Raw genomic sequence first — 23919 nt, 5'->3', positions numbered from 1 at the left:
ATTAGTTTCCATGCGCAAGTACGTAAATGGCTAAGCTTTCATGTGAATGGCTTTGCTAGCCATGTGTTTGTTGTGCTCTACCTTTATCATAAAACCATCTTTCCTGTTTAAATCATAAGTGTGTATTATATTCATTTAATCAATGTGCAGAAAAATAGAAACTATAAACAGAAAACAATCAAATTATCAATATTCAAAGGTGATTGTGAATAGCTACAAAAGTCATAGAACTAAATGTTGTAACGGACACAATCGGGAATGTGAGGAGTTCAGTCGGTCAATACACAGCTGCCTGTAGTAAATCTTAACTCGGTTTAAAGGGCAAATATATGCATTTGTAAATGATATAAATACAATATATGTATAGTATGTGCGCTTTAATGAAAACTTTATACATAAATCATTGATACAGCCTACTTTCTGTATATATATATATATATATATATATATATATATATATATATATATATATATATATATATATATGTGTGTGTGTGTGTGTGTGTGTGTGTGTGATATTATTAATAATATTAATCCAACTATTAAAGCAACGTCTTATCAGTGATAATATAAGATTAAGCGTCGTCTACGATACGGAATGACTAAATGGATACTTATCGTTCCTGTAATTTATTTGTGAATCAACAAAAAGTACAACTTTTGATTCAGAAAAGTGTTAAAATCATCCGAAGTTAAGTCCATAACAAAATAAAATAAGGATGTTTGATTTGGCTATGTCGTGATGCTCTGTATAACAGAGTGTCACATAGAATCACATTCTTAATTGCTTATTATTAGCCTCCTTTAAATACATTGAAAGTTGAATTTAAGCATTGCACGGTGTTTACTTACATATACCATGTGCCCAACTGAAAACATGATAGCGTCTGATCGGACTTTCCATGATGTGATAACAGATTGTGATCCAAGCTACTGATCCTGGTTATTTCGAGCAGATTAATGCAGAATCATGTCTTGTGCATAAGGTGATTTCAGATGAATGTCTGTGCATTTTTAAGTCTGCTCTGCATTACATATATACATCCGACTACATATGGGTTGCGTTCCCGGTCGTTGTAAATAATGAACTTGATATTATGTAGGGATATGTTGACTCTGTCAACCGTCAGGCCAAAAATATGTTGACAAGCCTTATCCTACGAGTTCCTTGCCACGTCTTAAAATATAACACTAATAACCTTTCTAAAATCATTAGCTGTTGTGAGCGTGAATGAAATTTGAAACGAATTGGGAGTTACAAAAGTTCGACTTCCGGTGTCGAAGAATATGAATAGGAAAATTTCAGCAAATTCACCAAAATAGATTCAATTTTGATATATGATCCAGACAACATGTGTGTTAAACACTATATCGACCATGTAAGGTTAAATGAGTATGAGAAAAAGGAAATATGGTATGAACGTTGATAGTAATTTTGTAAATATGACTTCAGTTTGCAAGCTACACCTAAGTGTATCATAACTTTATTTTATTTTATTTTATTTTATTTCATTCGACGTTATTGTATTTTATTTTATTTACTTTTTTATTTTTTTTTTTATTTTATTTTATTTATTCATTGCCTTTTTATCCAGATGGTCGCGTTAGACATCAATATGAGCCATTTTGGTTTGTATCCATGTGTTGGTTTTCACTCCAAAGGAGAAGTAGTCAAGCTCAACGAAAAGAAGGTCTGGACAGCCAACAGACAAAAATGGTGTAAGTCATACTTTTATAGATATTCTCTCTAAATAACAGTTAAATTCGTATGATTATAATTAACTCTCCCCTGGACATTAACACATTTATTTCCGAACCTTGATACACCTAAATACGATGGTGGTTTGAGAGATTTGTATCTATCAGACAGATTTTTTGTAAGCCCCTTAGTTGTAGTTATAGAAACAGTGTTTAAAGAGGTGTCAGCCACGTCATTCTAGCCGTTAAAAGAAGGGCAAATCATTATAATGGGACGCTGAATTCCAACAATGTCACTATGGTCCAATTGTCGCCGCAGTCAGTCATGAATGATCTAGTGAGGCGACAGACATCGACGTTGACGCCTTTGAGGGTAGTTCGGGTAGAATTAGGCATTCGCCACCGTATGTAAACGTTATGATATTTTAATTCCAAACACTTACGTTTGTCCCCGCATAGAAGTAAGGAAGTGGCTTCGAAAGGGCAGCCATTTCCAATGGCTGCTACAGCATCTTTGCGTAAAACGTCAACGTAATTCAGCATCACATTTTTGGCTGTATCATCGATGTTGAATGGAAGCGGAGGCGAAATTACATCTTTTTCATTCACGGCTTGAAATCAGCTTTGAAACTGCCGTCTTAAGATGGGACAAGTTGTATTTTTCAGCAGCCGCAAAATAAACATCAGAACAAGATTAATCTATTCTAGGAAGTAAAAGTACTTCGTGTGCCACTCAAATAATTTATCTGGCAAAACAGATAATATTAATAAAATTGACAAACGACTAGAAATTCATAGTAAAATATATAATATCCTGTTATGTATATCTATTTTATCTATATGATATTAAAATAATGATTTTAGTAAGGTTTATTTAGTTACTGACCATTTCAGTTCTAACATCGTAGTCTGTACCTTAAAGATGTGTCACGTCATGTATAATGGGTAGTACTATTTCATTCATAAATTCCACTGTTGATGCCCTAGAACAGGTCAATAAACATTACATGATCCAACGAGGACATTTGTACTGTTCAAATGGTCAGACTGCCCTATTTCCTGATTAAGCCAGTGTAAATCAGCTGATTTGTTTACTGCAATTTGAGATTTCGAAACACATAATGATATCTTGCAAAATCTCGTGTTACAACGCATTGCTAATACGACTTATCTTCCTGTATAAAAGAATTTATATGCAGAATTTCTCAATCCTGAAAATCTGCTGCACTTTCAAGAGATATATTGAGTGATATATTTATTAATTTAATTTAATATCATTCTTTGAAACTACAGTGATGTTACATTTATTAAAGGACATTCAGATTTATTAAAGCTATGTGGATTTACCGTGAATCATTCATGGACATTTCGATTTGTGTCTCTTTTGGAGTTATCTTGTATTCAATTAAAGTGCGTTTGGTTTAAAAACAAAGTGATTCTTCTGAAGTGTTGGTATATAATTACATCACAGTTTTCATTCGGAATATCTTTGGAACGTATTTGTATTATTTGGATATTGTAATTGATAGAACGTTTAGGATTGAATAAGTTCATTAATTTCTGTAAGCTATTTTTAATTATTTCACTTTGTATTTTAGGAAATAAATTGATTTTATTGTAAATTATACAAAACGATTCAATTGTTGCTCTTTCTTGCTACGTAGCTTAAGCACCTAGGTCGTAACATTACTTATATACCAAAGAGAGATAAAGAAAAATACATACATATAAATATAGAGCCGAGAAGATCCGAAATCATAAAGTCAAAATGAAATACGTCGTCAGTCTATCTGTAGGAGAAAGATAGTGAATAACAAATATATTTGAAGAAACGTGAATCTGCGAAAATACATTGCAATTGCATTAAAATATTCCTTTATATAAAAATTAATATCTCAGCAGGTGTTAAGCTACCTGGATAATGATATTCTTTGTTATCACCTTTAAATAGATAATATATTTAAAATATCTTAAGAACAAACAAAAACATATCGAGTCTTTGTTACGGATATCTCAGAGATATCGGTTAGATACTTTGCGGCTGGACAAACAATACGCATATAAATTTAAGTTAAAAGCCATTGACAGGTTCTTATAGTTGTGTTATTAAAATTTTAGATTTCTTACGAGCTTAAGTCGGTGAATATCCATAAGGTGGTCGAAATCAATTTCTGTCACCACTCACTGATGTACTGGAAACACATGTACTGAAGCTCACTTGATGACCACTGTTCATTAACACTCATTTTCTAATAATTTGCATGAAACCACTTGAGACACAAACTGCACAGAATGCATTCGGAAATAAAATTCAGTTTAAATTCTCGCAAGGAAATCGTACATAGCACATAACAATATATATATATATATATATATATATATATATATATATATATATATATATATATATATATATATATATATATATATATATAGTGTGTGTGTGTGTGTGTGTGTGTGTGTGTGTAAAGTTTGTCATTTCTCACTCTGAATTAAATTCTAATCATTAACGCTGTGATATTTTCGGCTACCTGCAATGAATCAATGAAAAGCCTTTCAATTACATTTCTGGTGAGGATAGCATCTGCCTTAATATATATATATATATATATATATATATATATATATATATATATATATATATATATATATATATATATATATATATATATATATATTGCCTTATTGTTTTACACATCATGGGGAATTATATATATATATATATATATATATATATATATATATATATATATATATATATATATATATGTATATATATATATATATAATTCCCCATGATGTGTAAAACAATAAGGCAAAATATGGTACATATCAAAGAAATCACTTTATTTTTGTTGAAACTTTTTTCTATTGTATCTCTATTTTCTCCTTTCAACCACATGCCGATAGTTAATGTCATGTAAAAATACAACTGTAAATAATACACGTAAATAAATATGTAGATTAGAAAGAGTTCAAATGCTAACATAGTTGCAAGAGCAATTCAGAAATGTAAATGTAGATAATGAGTTTGGAAATGTCTACATTTATAAGAGACAGAGGTAAAGCATGACTGTAGTGATTTTTTTTATACTCAAATCTCAAGGATTCGTAACAATAAATGTATCCATTTACAAAACAATTATTATATAGTCACCATCAAATCGGCGACGAGCGTCTGAATATTTGAGAATCCGATTGAGAATGATTTGAGAATTTTGCCCTTTTAAATGTTTACCAAGCAATTTGCATCAAATAACTCATGTAATTATTACGCAAACAACAATATCGTAAATGCCGCCTATGGGTGCTGCAATTTATTTTCTAACATAGTCACACACTGAACGAAACTCTCCTGATAGTGATTTTTTTTTAGAGATGAGTGTATTTTATTTCCAACCACACACCTGTCAAAGAGATCTCACGAGTTGTAATTTTAGCAATGAACACCCACTCCCCATAAAAACGGCGACATTTATCAAAACAATCTTTGAAAATCTCTGACAAAACTGCCTGAGCCTAACTTAGAACATTAAAGTCCACGGTAAACTAACATCAATCCTAAATGCACTATACAATAATATTTTTAAAAGTAAAACCCACATGTAAAAATCAATGAGAGAAGGTGTAATAACAATTATTTATAAAGGTAAAGGTGATAGAGCAGATATTATAAATTGGAGACCAATCTGTCTTCTCAACACCGATATAAACATTTAAGTAGGATTTTAACCAATCGGGTAATGGGTGGGTTAGGTAAAATAATAAATGTTTACCAGACTTGCGGGGGAAAAGGGAGGGATACACAAAGTAATATTTTAAATATAAAACAATAATAGACTACACATATGAAAATGGAGCGAAAGGTGCTATGGGACTTTTCGACCAAGGAAAAGCTTTTGACAGATTAGAACGCAACTACATGCAAAAAGTATTGAAGAGATTCGGTTTCGGGACAAACTTCCGAAAGTGGACTGAAATCCCATGCACTGGAATAACCTCATGTGTACAGGTAAATGGAACATGCACGAAAGACTTTTATATACTAAGATCAGTGGGGCAAGGTTGCCCACTATCAACGCTATTATACGTAATAGCAATTGAAATTCTAAGTCACACAATAAGAAACAACCCAGAAATACAAGGTCTCCAAATCCCAAAGACGAATTTAAAATGCTCCAACATGTAGATGATTGGACAAACTTTATAAGGGATACAAAATCCTATCAACATTTAGAAAAAGAAATTGACAACTTCGGTAAAGCATCGGGGTCTAAAATAAACCACGATAAGTCCGAAAGTCTAAAACTGGGCAACTTGCGTGGCAACCACCCGGGACTTCCACTGCATCTTTTGTGTGATAAAGTGAATTTTTTTTTTTTGGGGGGGGGGAAGAAACGATGAACTAGAAAACTATAAGCACCTAATAAAACTGATTAGGGACAACGCAAATATCTGGGCTTTAATGTCACTATGCATAATGTAGCGGGCCCAAGTGGCCAAAACATCTTTACTCTAATATAAATTACACTCTTAAATCTATTGATGTGGATAATAAAAATTTAAATAAACCTGATAAGGACATTATAATTTTATATGGCACTATAAAACCCATTACATTGTTAAAGAAACTTTATATAGAGCAAAGAGTAGAAGGGGACTAGGAATACATATCCCCCTACTGCTAAAAGTGATAAATATTAACCGAATGAAAAAATAAAGCGACTAAATACACTGGGATTTCAAATGGCTCCAGCTGACATCAGGTTAGCGCATGAGTTTATGAAAGCAACAATATTTATAGCCTGGATGTCAATTAAGGACAGAAAACCCAAGTCGCAGCAGTGGCACACAGGACGTCACATCCTCATGAAAAGGATCAACGTTGCTTACGCTCAACATCCCGTGAATACACTGATAGAAGCAGCCGAAGTTTTAAGCGGGTTCCTTGGATTCGAAGGTTTTCCAGCCAGAAAGCGAAGGGAAACACGGACAGCGGAAGCAATATGCGAGGAAAAAGTTAGCCGAGGCACCTTCCCGCCTGGGGAGAAATAACAGCCCTTCTTAGGGCTACAAATTGCCATTTATCTAAGGGGACCAGTTTGGCTTGGTTTCCCAATTCGATAAAACCACACAAAACTGACTTGATCGTTTCGGTTGCCTGCATCAAAAATTTAAACCCAATTACCTAACAGTGACTAAACTTTTGATTGATTGTCGCTTAGACAATTAGAAAATCAAAAGTGTTAGGGCATCTCACTATGTACACTATGTACTAGTACAATTTCAATTGTTAGGAGTTAGGAACATTATCAGACTCATTTGAATTTGACTCAGTTGCACAGGTGGCTCACACAATATTGGTTGTTAGGGTCCATTTACAAACAACTGGACATAATTTGGCTAAGTACGGGCGGGTTGTCTGATGCCGGAACTCCCCTCCACTTCCCACGTCCGGGCATTCGTACAAAGGGCGGAGATATGGAACGATTTCCACTCGCCTAAAATTGGTGTCCCAGTGTGACGTCATTGTCACTAACCAATGGCGACTGACGTTACAACTGCATTGGTCGACACCACAGTGAATGGTAAACAGAAAATTTATTTTAGTATCATGAGTGCGTGGATCCATTCCCACTCATGAAACAGCCCTCCAATCAGACCGCAGTGGGAACCAAGAGGACCCGCGGCTGAAGGCTATAACTACCAGTGTACCTTGTACACACAAACACCTGGGGGATGAGGCTCTTTTTCCTCCCCCAGGATCAATTGTCAGGTCGCAGTGCGACCATTAACAGTGGTACATGCACAACGTGCGCACACCACTATAATCCAACTAATCAATCAATCAACCAGAACCCAACACAGCGTGGGAAGCTATATACATATACTTGTTATATACATATACTGGTTCGGTTTTACTCTGAGAAACGACCTGAAATATGCAGGAAACCTTATTAAAATTTAGGGACAAAAAAAGATTTATGGCAATTGGATATCAAAAATACTTACGAATGGATACGAGAAGAAATAACATAACAATAAGATGTAGGGTCGAACTAGGGGGTGGGGGTAAACTGGGAAACAACTTGGTCAAATCGGGAAAAGATAAAATCAGTAAAAATACAAAGCATAATTTTCAAATATTTACAAAAATGCCTGGCATGGCTCACAGGCGAAGAAGCAATTAGACGTCATATGATTAGAATAATGCCAAAGTGTCCTTTATGCAAAGTAGCAAATTTTACTGCACTACATCCGATAGCTCAATGTGATAAAACTAAAAATAGAGGGTTAATTTTCATTATGGAGATATGCAATAAATATAAGTACCATAGAAATAATATATTGTATAAAGATTTGAAATTTGATAATAACGTAATTTAATTTTTTTTTAAAAAACGACTACATTAAATAAACAATGCTATCTTGTGGTCAAGCTCTTAGAATAGAAACAGAAAATTAATATTGGAAAATATTATCAAGGGATCTAGTTTATAACCCAATAAGGGGGTGTACCAGCCAGTGCGCGGGCTAGACACCCTGTTTTCTTTAATTCAAAATAAGTAATAAATCTGCTTCAGGAAATTATACCAGTGAAGCGGGAGATGGGGGGGGTGGGGGTGGTGGCTTCGGTTTACAACCCATGTAGAGGTTTGTACCAGTCAGTGCGCGAGCTGGAGCCCTAACTCCATCTAAGGTACTTTATTGTATTTGTAAATTATATGTATTTTGAATAATTTGAACGAAATCTGAATTAAATCTGGTTTGATTTAGTTTTAAATTGATAAATTAAATAAACAATAAGCTAAAAATACGCCCTTTTTACCTTTTTTCCCTATCCCTTCTGAAATCAGAGGTTTACAGGGACCTGCATGTTAATGAAATATGAGACATAGACATAGCAGGGCTATATCACAAGGCGACATCCGAAGTGACCAGGCCTGCGAATGAGCCAGAAAAAATTATCATGCAGGAAATGGACAAACAAACTATACCAGTCGGGACAGAAAATAGGATCAACATAATATTACAGGGTATCCATATAGCCTAAGGGAATATATAATAAATTATCAATCCATTTTTAAGCCCTTTCGGACCAGTCTTTTGGGGGAAGGAAATACCTACATTAGATATTGCTTGATAAAAAAAAAAAAATTCTAAAGAAAAGTCAATGATTCCCAGCGGGACTGAGATGCACGCCACCTGGAGAATGGTATGAATACCTGAATTCAGAATGTGTGCAAAAGACAACGCTGGGATGAAAACGGAAAATATCCGCTAAATTTCGATTTACACGGCGTATGATCTGCTTATACCGTCTAGGAGTCATGTTGCGTGGCTGAGTGCGCAGAAGGAAATCCCAACCAGCACGAGGCGCACGCCTAAACTGAGCAATACGTCACAATCACGGTGTATGGAAGAAACAACCTCAGAGGGTGAGTGTGGACTGAGATCGTTCTCTCCTATTTGGAGGAAGACGATGTCGGGCACACTCCCGCAATAATAACTATCACGCAAAATGCGGTGAACATCTGCTCCAGACAAGCCACGGAAATGTACATCCAGATATTGAGGCCATTCTAAGGTAGATAGTTAAATATACCGGCAGACAAGGAAATGCCCACTCATTGAGAGAAGCCTGTTGACTAACAATTAAGGAAATGCCGCTCCATATATAGGGTATGGCCTTGTCACTCCCAAATTAATCCGAGGGCGAATAAGAATCGACACACTATTAGTACTCACACAAAACACTAGGGACACGTTTTGTTTTCTATAGAAGCACCGATTCTCATTGTACTCGGATTCTTATACTCCTTCTTGAGAAGTACAGTGTGTGTTGTTTTATCGTCTGAAAATGGCAAGGACAAAGCAAACTGTATGTAGTAGAGAGAGGTAAAAGGGTTTTCATACTAACAACTTGAGATTTACTTTTGTTTATATAGTTTTTCATAACACTTTAACTTATTCTGTATTGCTGCCCAATATTAATCCCGGCTGGGATTAGGTGCAGCAGAACGGAGTGAGTGATATTCAGCATATATATAAATAGTGGCAAGATTTGTTTTTGCTCTTGTATATGTTGCATAGTTGTTAAATAGGATATTCAATAGATTTAGTATAATTTGTTTGAGCATTGACCGGCTCGAAAGCTTTGAAATCCCATTTAGAATAACTGAAATAGGAATAATAGTAGTGTGCGACCCATTCTCGGCTGTACACAAACAAAACAAAATGGAAACAGATCGAGAGGGACAGGATGGCCCAGGCGGATTTAAAATCAAGCAATATTTCCAGACCGTCATAGAGGACAACAAAATGATAGTCAACCACCCGGCCGGGTGCCAGACTATAGACTTTGATGGGGCGGAGAGTACACCAAGGCAAAGCGAGGTACTTACGGCACTACACACCGCTGGGATCGACATAGGCAAGATAGAGGCAATGCAGAACGGGGGACTGAATAAGTACGTGATATACCCCAAAAGGAATGAACCGCTGCTAGAAGGGGATGAGATAATCATAAAGGGAATGGTGGCGAGAGTATACAGAACAGTGCCCTTCATTAGGAACATAGAACCGAGAGCGACCGAGGTCCACGTTATGGGACTGCCGCTGGAAGTGAGCACCAATGAGCTGGTTGAAAAATTACAGAAGAAAATGGGAGTAAAGACCATCACTCATAAAATGGCAACCATATGGGGGTTTGCCCCAATCAAGTCGGGCAATAGACTGATATATGTGAGTAAAGCAGATGCCCAAAAAATACCCATTTTTTTCTATGTATTAGGGTTTCGAGTAAAAACCTGGTACCGGGGGTCTGAACACGACAGAGCGTGCCCCTTATGTCACTATACCGGGCATGGCCCTAGAGACTGTCCTGGGGCACAAGAATCAAGAAGACCGCAAGGTGAAGCAGCGAGTCAAGAAACCCAGCAAGAAAAACAACCACAACAACAACCACCAAAACAACAACAACAACACTAGGAGGAGATAATGAACCTGATAAAAACTGTTACAGAGAGAGAGGAAAATATCCATACCCTCCCAGAACTGGACATTACAAAAATTGAGGCCCATAAGACCCTAGATTGGGAGGGATACAAGCCCCAACAAAACCGGCAAATCAGAAATACAAGTCGAGGAAGGCATACCCATAAGGGATAGATTTGAAACCCTGGAGGTAGAGCCTACTCATCAAGAGGATACCACACAACAACTAACCTCAACACCTATGCCGAAGAGAGGGAGGCGAAAAAGAAAAACGGATACAATCTCACCCCAGGAAAGATCGAGCTCGAAAAGGAAACAAAACAAAGAAGAGGGAAAGCAGATAGAAACGGAGTCCTGTGAGGAAAAAACAGACCTAGACAGTGAGGATGAAGAAAAGGGGACAATGGAATCGGAAGGAAATGAAACAGAGGACAGTGGAGAAAAGAGAAAAGATATGGAAACGGACACGGACACAGATACAGGGAACAAAGAATCAACTCAAATGACTAACACGGACAGCTCAATACAACATACAAGCAATAATACGGCCGAGAGTGGAAGCACTATGGTCTCAATACAGGGGGGTGGGGAAACCAGTGCCCCCTCCAGTGAATTTTCACAATAACATAAATTATAATTGATAAATAACCAGTAAGAAATGAAAAGCAACACCCTGGTGTGTGACAGGAATGGAGGGAAAAAACTTACAGCTCCTGTCAATAAATGTAAATGGTATAAGCAAAGAAAAATTATTAAAATTTCCAGAAGATTTAAAATATGATGTGCTATTAATACAGGAAACCCATAATGGATTTAAAGGTAAAATGAAATCACTAATAGAGGGCAGACTAAACGGAATATTGATAACTAATGATTATGTACACACAGATGTAAAAGGGGGGGGGGGGGTGGCAATACTCTTTAAAAACAAAAAGGGCTTAGTATGGGATAGAATGGAAGTAGGAAATTTTTTCAAGGGGAGGATGATACACGTTGTAATTGATGAAATACATATAATTAACATTTACATGCCAGCAAATAGGGAACAAAAGAAAATATTTTTAGAACATTTAAATACATATATGGCGAAATTTGCTACAGAAAATATTATTATAGGGGGTGATTTTAATTGGGTAGGTGATAATATAGATAGGGAAGGGAACTTAGCACCTAACGATATTAGAATAAAACCGGATATGGATTACTTTATTAAAAAATATAAATTGATAGATGTGTATAGAATACAGAATTTATTAAGAAAACAATATACGTATGAATATAAAACAAACAAAGGGAGCCGCATAGATAAATTTTATTGTAATAAATAATGAATAAGGGGAAATCACCAGGAGGAGATGGACTCTCTGCAGAGTTCTATATGACATTCTGCGGAGAGTTGTTGCCCATTCTCGAATGGTTATATAACAACATTTATTTACGGAATAAGGGAATGACAGAAACAATGAAGGAGGGGATCATTATTTTAATATACAAGGGAAAGGGGGATAGGGAAGAATTGAAAAACTGGAGGCCCATCTCCCTCCTCAACAATGACTACAAGATACTGAGTAGAATATTAAGTAATAGAATAAAAAAGGGGATAGGGGACATAATAAATATAAATCAAACATGTGGGCCAAAAAATAGGGACATACAACATAATATTCTAAACATAAGCACAATAATCGAATATCTACAAAATAAGGGACAAAAAGCTGCTATGGTACTTTTTGACCAGGAAAAAGCCTTTGATAGAATAGAGCATAATTATATACAAAAAGTCCTGGAAAAATTTGGATTCGGAGAGCCCTTCCGAAATTGGACTAAGATACTATATAATAACAAAATTCTAGAGTACAAAATAACGGAGCAATGACAGAAAAATTCGACATAAAACGATCAGTGCGGCAAGGGTGCCCACTATCCATGCTATTATATGTAATAGCGATTGAAATGCTGAGCATTAGTATAAAACTAAACGAAGAAATTAAAGGTATAAAAGTTCCAAATATTACAGATGAAGTGAAAATGCTACAACATGCAGATGATTGCACCAACTTTATAGATGATCCAAAATCCTTTGAACACCTAATAAAGGAATATGAGAAATTTGGACAAGCATCCGGATCAAAAATAAATCAAGACAAAACGGAAATATTAGAGATAGGCAACTGGCGGGGTAGGCACTCAAGCATACCTGCCCATGTATTCAAAGATACCGTTAAAGCACTCGGGGTGTGCTTTGGCAAAAACGAAGAGAAAGACAACTGTAAAAAAATGGAAAGTGAGATTAAACGGAATATTGATATCTGGGCACTTACGCCGTTATGCTTAATGGAACGAGCACAAGTGGTCAAAACCTATATGTACAGTAACCTTAACTATATAATGAAATCAACCAACATAAATAATGTAATATTGAATAATATAGACAAACCTATAATTAATTATATATGGGATTTTAAATTACACTACGTAATAAAAGAAATTTTGTATAAAACGAGAGATTTGGGGGGATTAGGAATACCAAGCCCATTAATTTTAAAAACTACTAATATACTAAATAGATTTAAACGACTGAGCGATGATCCAAAATTACCATGGGAAGGGATATATATATATATTGGTTTGGGTTCGTTTTACGGAATAGGGAGGGGATATACAAAAATAATAATGTCATGAAATTACTAGAAGCACCGAGAAAATATAAAAGTATAAAGGACTTATTAATGAAATATAGAGATAAAAAAGAATTTTGGGACTTAGACGAAAAACTCTCATATAATTGGATTAGAAATGACATGACCAAAAATATAATAACTAAAGTAGAAAGAGAAAACTTATATGTGAACTGGAAGAAAGCATGGGGGCACTGGTCTAGATTAGGGTCCCTGAAAATACAAAGCCTCACCTTCAAATACATGCATGATGCGTGGTTGACAGGAGAGGTGGCAGCGAGACGGCGTATGGTCAGAGTACCGCCAAAATGTCCGCTGTGTAAAATAGGGTCTTATAGTAAAAGACATATAATTTTATACTGTAGAGAAACACAAAATGAAAGAACAATAATAATAAATGAAATAAATAAAAATAGCTCTTTTAAGCCGCAAAGTCTACTATACTTTGACGGGGATTTTAATAAAGAAACGCTATACAAAATTTCTAGTTTTATAGTAAACACAATTAAAATATGTGGGCCTATTAAATTTTAATATAGAATAGATTTGAAGAGGGAAAGTACAGATGATGAGGCCATGGGGCTATGTCACATGGCGCTACGCGAAGTGAACAGGCCCATGGCAGAATCTGGAAACTCCTAAATTCACGTTACAAAAACGATGAAATAATACATTGCAACATATCTGGGGGAATAAAAAAACACATAAATAATTTATGTAATTAGGAAAGGGGGGGGGGGCATCTGTCTGGTGCCCCCCCCCCCCCAAAAAAAGGAATTAGATAACACAAACTTAAACAACAAAAAATAAATCAATAATTAAAAAAGTAAAGAGAGACCGAATATTATAAGAACACCTGAGGGGAAATTTGATACGCTTGCTGTCCTAACATACTAATCTATATAGCACACAAACAACATAGCAAATATACATATAGCTTACAAATGACGTAGGGGACCTTTGGCAAATGTCACTTCTAAACAAAAAGGGAAGGGATTTCGACTATGAATAAACCTAGGTCGAATAACAACCCTTTAGATAACACTACGGGTCAAATTCCCATTACAAAATTGTTATTAAATACATTTTTGGACAAAATTCTTTTATATAAAAGTATAACAGTACACGCACCTTCAGGAGAAACAAACACACATAAAACACTTTTTATTTTTTTTAAATGGGGGGGGCATATGTCTAATCCCCTCACGCAAAACAAAAGAAAATTGACGAACACTAGAATATCTAAGACATCAGTTTTGAGGGATTTCGAAAAGTATATATTTTTACCATAGCTGATCATGTAATCAGCTCACACATCTTTATCCATACCATATTTTGAATACGCTGAAATATCTTCATCCCTATGATGTCCCCATACTGGCTTGTGTGCTCAGGAACGTATAATAGGCTCAATATACCCACATCATAAGTGCTATCTAAATGAGGCAGGACCTGCGGTGAATCATTGGTTAGTTAACGGACTAACAACTGAACAGGTACAGGTTCGAATCCAACTACAGGATTATCCCAAGTTGGTTTGTTCTTTTTTTGGAGGCATTTTACTCCAACTGCCTTAGCACTAAATAGCCTGTGTTGTACTGCAAAGCACCAAATCAACGTAAACTATACTAGGACCATCTCCTCTGATATCCAGTTTGATTAGGCATCACAGATGCCTTGCTTTATTTAGCTTGTCAACAGTTCAACAGACTTGCAGGGTTGACTTTGCTCATCCTAAATATGCGTGAATATATTATTTATTAGCACTCTTAATTATTTCATTAATATTACCCAAATAGCCTAATTGTCGAATATAATTATAGTGGTGTTTGATCTCATTCATCCTTCAGATGCTTCAATTTAGCACTTAAGGACATTGTTAAGCGCTTGAGTTATAAATGAACATAGCTCCAGCTCCATAAGTGTTCCTAAACGAGACAGGTATGGTGTTAAGAGAATGAGTCACTCACAGGCCACATCTTTTGCGCGACTTTATCAGTGTTTCGTGCCGATTATATATATATATATATATATATATATATATATATATATATATATATATATATATATATATATATATATCCCGAGAGAGCTTATTTCCACGGAGTTGGCAAGAAAAGCCTTGGCTTTAAAAATGGTATATGTTATACAGTTTTAACGTTTTATAATCTCCACATCTATTCATGTAACTGCAAAATTCCAAGAGGTTTTATGTAACCAATATAAAATGCAAGGATGTTTCAAAAGTGTTGCGAGCTATGTTTGTTTTTATGATACTAATTTGTAAAGTGGAATACAAACGATTAACAAGTTCATTTTTTATTTTTTGGGACGTAGTATAGGGGATTGGGGAACATAGGGTATTAGTATGTACAGCAACCTCTCACTACAGTGGCATTCATTATGTTATGTTTACTTTCTTGGTTTAAGTACAGTCACACATCCCATTTTACTAGATTGTCTAATAAGGAAGCCGTAGATGGCTAATAAGGAGATCTTGAAAGGGAGCGCGCTGTATATTGGATAGTCGGGAGAAATAGTATATTTTTGGTTATGTATATATGGGTTAAGGCATCTCAGCACAATAACGACCACATGATACCGATATAATAAGTTCTAAAAGAAGAAAACAGATTGTAAAAAATAAATAATTTAAACAAAGCTCTCCAAGACACGTAAACAAGATATAATATAAAACGAAAGGTTAAAATATTGTTAAAGGTATATAAAATAAAAGATACAAGTAAAGCATTTAAAATCCTTGTAATAAAGGGGCGTACATCAAGAGGCGTAGCTATGCTATTTTGCGCCCGGGGACGAACTATAAAATTGGCGCCCCAGCCCCCTCCCCGTTTAATCACATTTTTGAATATTACCCTTGTTTACTTATTATAATGTAACGTTGTAAGCCTCATTTTGGCGCCCCTGTACCTTGGCGCCCGGGGACATATGTACCCCCTGCCCCCCCCCCCCTCCCAGCTACGCCTCTGCGTACATCACAATACATTTTTTCAATTGTGTTCACAACAAATAAAATCAAAACAAATTCTGTCCTACATGTTGGAATACGATATGCTTGTCAAGATTGTATTTCAGTACTAGTGGACACTGACACCGTATGTACTCTGCTTGTGCATACATTGGGAAGTAATGACCCTGACACTAGCCTTCACGAAAATATGGCACATACCGTAAGAAACCTTATTGTGTGGTGTCCACTACATATCGTACACACGAACATTGCAAAACACTGCATTAAATTTGAAGTAGGTGCTAACTAATTTAATGTATGGGGGTGTTCCCCAAACAGACGAACAGGAAACAGCAAAATATAACTGCTTGTTTCAACATATTTGGGTGAGTAAATTAACGGACTACTGGTGCTTACGGGTTACCCCACTGTTCCGTAAGACAACATTAAGTGCTCGTCGACTTGTAATGCAACAGAATTCGCGTTACCGATTCCCTTTTCAGAAGCTATCAGGAAAACTGCTTTGTCACTGATCATCTGGTTGGAATTAGATTATATAATCCTAAATCATAAATGTCTTGATATAATGCTCAATATCACAATAGACTTAAATGCATTAATGGAACAGATATCTTGGTTGGGATGGATTGGATTAGGTTGGTAAGACAATATATACCTATTTATGCAATGTTTGGAGCTTTACAGTTTTGCCACTTCTATCCTTATTGTTCAGAAAAATTATCCTTTACTAGTTACGATGTGCTGACTTCGACAGGAAATCCCAATTGGTCAAGTATTGATATTAGCATTACATGAAATACATGCTCAGAGAATAAATAGATATCTAAAATCGATGATACTATTTGACAAAAATTATTAAACTTCTGTGGCTATTAAATAAACAATGTCAACATGCAAAATAATGTGATCCGCTGTAACGCATAGAGAATATTTACCTAGCTGTTATTAGATCATCAGAGATAATATTAACAAGAACTTAATAGTATTTTCCTTTTGTAATTTAGATAGGAATTTATGATAAATCGACTTCAGGAGAAAGATTATTTGATGTATAGCAATGTTATCAATTGTATGCATTAAGAGGTTAATGGTAGGACTGGTCGGCCTGGTGTCAGGATAATGTGACTGGGTGGGACATCGTGTTACAGTGCTAGACATCATTATAAACTGCCACAATGCAGACATCGTAGCGATATGACTGAATTTTTTTAAAGCTACGTTAAAATCCAAATCACACACACACACACACACACACACACACACACTGAATAAATGGAGAAATTCATCATAATCAGGTTAACTTGCAATTTCTGAAGAAGTGCCCATGTTTTTATCTTCTTTTTACCTTTGACATCTCTTATATTATGTGTTTAAGCTCTAATAAACAGTAACAAAAGAAAGAGTGAAAACAACAAGCTTTGAAAATATTTAACAAATGATGTATTTCCCTGGAAAAAACAATGTAAAAATGAAAAAATAAGAACTTACGGTTTTAAGAATCAAATCCAGAAACAATCCAAGAATAATCCACGAATTAAATTTTAGAAGTCCTAGTAATGAAAAGTTCTAATGAATTCAAGTTCGAGTCCCGACAAAAAATCCTAAATAGAAGACGATGACGTATACTGTAGCTTTTATATTACGAGGTGTCTACAGTTCTTTGTTATTCTACAGACAATAATATTCCGGTGTTTGAATTTCCGAATAAAATTTTAAAAAATGGCTTTGTCCAAGAATGCTGTATGAGCACTCAAACATTTCCAGGAAAAAAGAATTAATCTTTTAGAATCCAAATAATTTTAATAAAATTTAAAATATAACTCCAAACTGGTCACAATACAACGAACACCTTACGTCCCAGTGTTTACAAGCCAGACCGAGGTTATTTCTCTATAGACAAAGGTTATACAGACAAACAATGCGCAAAAAGACACCCGTATGTGGATCACGTGATCACATTCCAGAACACTTTAGAAGGTATTCACCTGTCTAAGATCACGTATTCCAGTACAGCCTCGGTTTCACTGTTATCATTCACACATTAAAAATAAATTTAAAAAAGAAGTTGTTTGCTTGATTCTCAATCAAGGCGAAGAATTAGGTCAGCAAAAGATACAAAGTTCGGTGTTTACGACTAAACAGCAAGGTCAAACGAATTTCTGGAAAATATCAAATTCCTAGTTAACAAAATTGTATTACTTTGACATGTAATGAAATTAAAAATAAAATGATATTCAAACTTACAAACAATTATATTAAATTAAATATAAATCAAATATACATAACACTTATAATGCCTATTTAGCCAAATATGAAGGAATTTTATAGCTATTTATGACTTATTATAACCGCTCCTTAAAGTGTGACAATGCATTCGTATAATACGATACGTTTCGCGCAGCTCACAGAATTTTCACTTACTTGCAACTAGTAAATGACTCTCAGTTCTATGGTATGGAGGGGTTATACCGCCATAATTCTATGCACGTATTTTCTGTTCTTCCTTGATGCATTATTGTAAGTGGCTGCTTGTAAGTGCTACTTTAATAATTCTGTCCATGTATAATTTAGTATTCATTGATACGAATTGTATGTTGCAGTTTGTAAGTGCTACTTTCCGTCTGCATTATTGTCAATGGTTGCTTGCAAGTGCTACATTCATAATTCTAGTCATGCTTGCAAGTGCCTAGCTCTACTTTCCTTCTGCGTCATTGTATCTTACCGTTTGCCAGCTACTGAATAGATTGCGTAGTTTTTTGTATGGCAAATGCTATTTCAGTTATCACAACCTTTTATATTCTATTTATAAACTTGCCACACTAACATCATTCCAACTGATGTTTTCATACAGATTTGGCCTTGCAACAGTGTAAATACTAAGTTTTATCAGTATCGTCCTTGTTGTCCTACCTCTGTCGCCATCTGTTGTCATAATGGGCTACTAGAGTATTAGCATGGCATTATGACAACAGACGGCGCTCTAAATTTCTGAAGTTTTTCCTTTACCAGAATTAGTGAATGCTCCTCACGGAGATTTAGATTGCCTTACGGTATTCAGTTTGTGCAGCAAGCAGCATATAAAGAACTTGTTAGACCTACGTGTCGAATAAATATTGTAACTCTTTCAGTTCCCTTTTTAATGTGTACGTTAGCTACGAAGTTTTATTCGTTCTCTAATACCATGTGATTTCTCGAAGATCTAAGTGATTTATAGCACCTTGCGAAAATAAAAACACATACTCCACAGGAGGGTGGCCCATCTTCTTCAACCCCAGTTTTGACGCACTTTAAGTACTTACTTTCACCTTTTAAGAAATCTACTTCTTAGTGATACAGCTCATTACTTTGTAAACATTAGTTATTTTTGCAAAGTATGGATCAGAAATGATAATGATATATTTCCCCGTACTCTTCTTAACAAGATTTCATCAGACGACTCATGGTTGTACAGATCGTACAGTATGTCACCCATTTTGACGCACCTCAAGACGTCTATCTTTTCCTGAGATACTATTGTACATAAGCGCAGACGAAAATAATATATTTCAGAACAACATCAATAGCACATGAAAATGTTTATATGTAAAATGACATCAAAAACTTAAGCATTGCGAAAGGTTTTCTTATCATTATCATCTTTATTGTGAAACTTATTTGTCGCAAAAATCGAAATAATCAAAGTGTAGAAAATCATGTTCGTATCAGGATAACAATGTTTATTTATGATTAAAAGTATTAGATTTAGTGTACAATTGTTTTCCAATACTTAATTTGCATTGTTAATTTACCAAACCCCAATCAATGAATGCAATTTGTTTAACAGTAAAACTGGTTTGCATCCTTTAAAAATTGTGTCTCTAAAAATGTAAATAATCAGACCAAAGACATAATGTTACAGGAGATTTTACTTTTATTTATTTGCAGTTCTTACATTTAACAAACTAGTTGAAAATAATAAATTAATTCAAAAATTTTAAAAATATAAATATAGCACCCTTAGGTTCTAATCATTCGGCAGCTCTTTGTCACATTAAAGATTTTTTAAAAAAAAAAACTTTAAAAGAATTTTTGAAATATTAATGTAGTTACGCATGATTCCGATTACTAAGTGTCATGAAAAGTAGTTTCGTTAGAATTATTTATGATGAGAGAGAGAGAGAAAGAATGCACCAAAACTTGCATATTTCATTACGTTATTGTAATTGCATACATGAATCTTGGGAAGATTAGCGTGTTTTGGGAGAGTTATACGGTCTTTGTTTCATCAAGCATCAACAATGGGAAAAAAATCTACTGATCCTACTCGATAATTATACAATGTAGAATTTTGCTGATCACTCTCTTTTTTAGGTTTGATTCAATATAACCGTATAACTGTATCCTGGGTAGGTGAGAGTGTTTATGGGCAGTCTTCCGGTAGCCCAATGACTTTCCGGGTGATAGGTAGAAAAACTGTTGGATGTCTAATTCTTGCGCAAGTTGTTGGAAATATTCAAACATAAAATTTGACCCTTGATCAGACTGGAGAGATTTGGGGAGGCAAACAGGTGTTACAAAACACTGTCAAAACGTTTAGAAGAGTTTTCGCTTTAAAGTTCTTCAAAGGAATAGCCTATGGACGTTTTGTGGACGCACACATTATGGTCAACCAGTATTGGTTGCTGGACTTTGTATTAGGTAAGTAACCAACAGCCTACCATTTTTCGGCTAAAATGTTTGTCAAATGGTCAAATGCAGGAATAGGTTCCAGATGACTGATGAGCCTTAGGTATCTCTGATTGGGATTTCCTACCATTTGACAAGTGTGACAAGATCTACAGTACTTATGAACATCACGTTTAATTTTTTGAGCCATTAAAAAAAGATTAAGGATTTTATGCTCAGTCAGATTGACACCTAACTGGCCAGCTTAAGGAGTTTTATTAACTAGACTATGAATTTCCTCTCTATACGATTTAGAAACAGCAACTTTATTGCTGACCGACCACTCGCCACCAACAGGTACACAAGGTGGTCTCCATTTTCTCATAATGACTCCATGTTTCACAAAGTATGAAACTGATACTTGTGTGGCTTCAGTGTCTGAAACCCAGTTTTGTATCTTCTCCGAGGAATAGTACTTGGAGGCCTATAACTCACATTAAAATGTATTGCATGCTTGTAAAGTAGCTGTTCCTTTCTGCTCAGATATCTTACAACTGCAGTCAGAAATTGGCTAGTGGTTTCGATTATTCTGTGAAGAAACTTACTTATAAATATCTCTCTCTCTCTCTCTCTCTCTCTCTGCTGAGTGGTTAAGTCATTTAAATTATTGAATTTACCTTATCCATTGTTCCAAGGCACATATATTAGAGATAACAGGCCAAATTTAAAATATCAGCTCAGGTTCATAAATATGGTAGATTTTTGAAGGTCAAAGCATCAGTAATTACAAATTAGCAAATAAACCACAATCTTTTTTATGGGTTTTGCTTATAGTGAGTGCAAACGACTCATTTTATTGCCAGCAAAAAAAATCTTCGGAAAATTTGCATTTTTGTACAGTGTATATATGTGAATAGAGATCCAGTAATGGGATGTTTTTTTAGGCTTAATTCTTGAAACAGTCACTAGGGAATTTGACCAGACTGTTTTGGGGGCATCATTTACAAATGTATGTATATAAAACAAAATGTGCTTCGGCCAATCCAGAACATAGTTTTAATTCCTCAGAATTTGCAATTATGAGTGTATGTCCAATGAAAATCCAGATTGTATGGAAAGCTTATCTCTATTCATGTTTTATTCGTGTGAAAGTGAAAAACAAAAGGGATTGGTAAATAAATCTATAAGAACAATGTAACAAGATAATCCAGGTATTTGTTCCTAATAAATGCCTACCTGTATGATACTCTTCTTAGACTAATTCATCTAACAATATTGTTTTTATGAATGCCGGTTTACATAGAATATTTATTTGTCTCTAATGTTTCCTATGAAAAGTTAAATATGGGACTATATATGCGTTTTATTTATTTATTTTGCTTTGTTGCAGAGTTTTATTGCGCTGATATTTTTGTTTCATGGCAGTATTAACTTATATTTTAAACAGGATAAAATAATGGTAAAATCACAGACAAATGAAAATGTGTATGCAGGGAGATGGATGCTACAACAGCCTGAGCTTTGCGTGGCCTTAAAACTTTAAAAGTTTCGTAAACAAATTATGCTGTGGGAGAGGCTTATTCTTCTAACAGAAAACAATCACATCTGTAGAAGATACATGTAAAAAAAAATATTAATCTTTTAACTACTACATTAAATTCATACCCATATGAATCAAGCATGTTTGATACTGTATTGTAGCAGTAATAATAAAAACAGATGGAGCTGGTTACTGGTAGCGGTAGCAACGTTATTTATATTCAATATATTATAATTTATAGTTGATGCCAAAGGAGTCTGATGTTTTATCAGAGAAGTACCTCACAATCAATCATCTTATCTGTACTATAATTATCGCTACATATATGGATGCATACGATTTTCAAAATATGTATGTATGTATGTATGTATGTATGTATGTATGTATGTCATGACCGTTGGTTGTTCAATTCTTCCACAACTGAATTAAACCTATTAAACTGCCACTGTAAACTGCAGATTAACAGTAAAAAATTAATTTTATAGGGATGAGAGAATAAACAGAATACTCGTCTCCGTAATGTTCTCTCTCTCTCTCTCTCTCTCTCTCTCTCTCTCGTGAATGGACAAGATATAGAACGTACGGCCTTGAGTAACTGAGGTGCAATTATCTGCAAGTTGCTCAAACCTTATGAGGTCTTTACTGATATAATATGCAGGATTGCACTGCATTGCTATAAAAAAAAACAACATGCTATGAACTGATAACGTTGTGAATGAGAATATATAAACAAAGTATGACCTTAAACCTTGATTGTAAGCGGCTACACTATTCTGCCACCGTGCGGAAGCAGTACTTTACAACCACAAAATGTCCCCAAATAAATGTTGTGGGAAGGTCAGCAGAAATGTAAGTTTGTGTATACTTCTAACTGTATACAATTTGATACATTTAATTTGTTTTATGCTTCTTGCAACCAACCTCCCTTCCGAATGTTAATACTCTGGGAAACCAGCTGACTGTACTGCAGCAATATAATTCGGATTATATTTTAAAATAAGACGCCCAAACATGCCGTAAAGTGGTATAACCACTTGTTGATAGGGTCAGAGGAGTGGTCGTATTGTAAGAAATTGACGTGTCACAGCGCCATCTGTTGTCATAATGAGGCATTATTTTATGCTAACTTCCCTGATGCTAATTTGCAACTTGATTGATGCTACATTATAATCATGATTTTAGAAGGTGCATCTGTCATAAAGAATGGACTATGAGAACATTTTGAAGTTATGGTGTTGCAAAGGCAAACTATGTGCAATCCAGAATAAAATCAACAGTTGGAACGATGTAAGCTGTGTTATAGCAAGTTTATAACTATAATAGTAAAACTTGTAATACCTGACATAGCATTTCCCATACGAAAAACTACA

At 34.9% G+C, this 23919-nt stretch overlaps 1 protein-coding gene across 1 annotated transcript in view; it reads left to right on the top strand.

Moving 5' to 3' along the window:
* The window catches only part of LOC149783672 (uncharacterized), a 71736-nt gene that overhangs the window by 41294 nt on the left and 6523 nt on the right, over nt 1-23919 (top strand). The window contains exon 8 of the mRNA XM_089931916.1: nt 1596-1719. Within this exon, the coding sequence (XP_089788042.1) occupies nt 1596-1719 (124 nt within the window). The remainder of the gene's footprint in view (nt 1-1595; nt 1720-23919) is intronic.

The sequence above is a fragment of the Sinohyriopsis cumingii genome, chromosome 14, assembly GCF_028554795.1.
Source record: "Sinohyriopsis cumingii isolate HCF-2022 chromosome 14, ASM2855479v2, whole genome shotgun sequence".
Classification (NCBI taxonomy): domain Eukaryota; kingdom Metazoa; phylum Mollusca; class Bivalvia; order Unionida; family Unionidae; genus Sinohyriopsis; species Sinohyriopsis cumingii.
The sequence above is the reverse complement of the archived record's forward strand: the minus strand, read 5'-3'. Positions and strand labels throughout refer to the sequence as shown.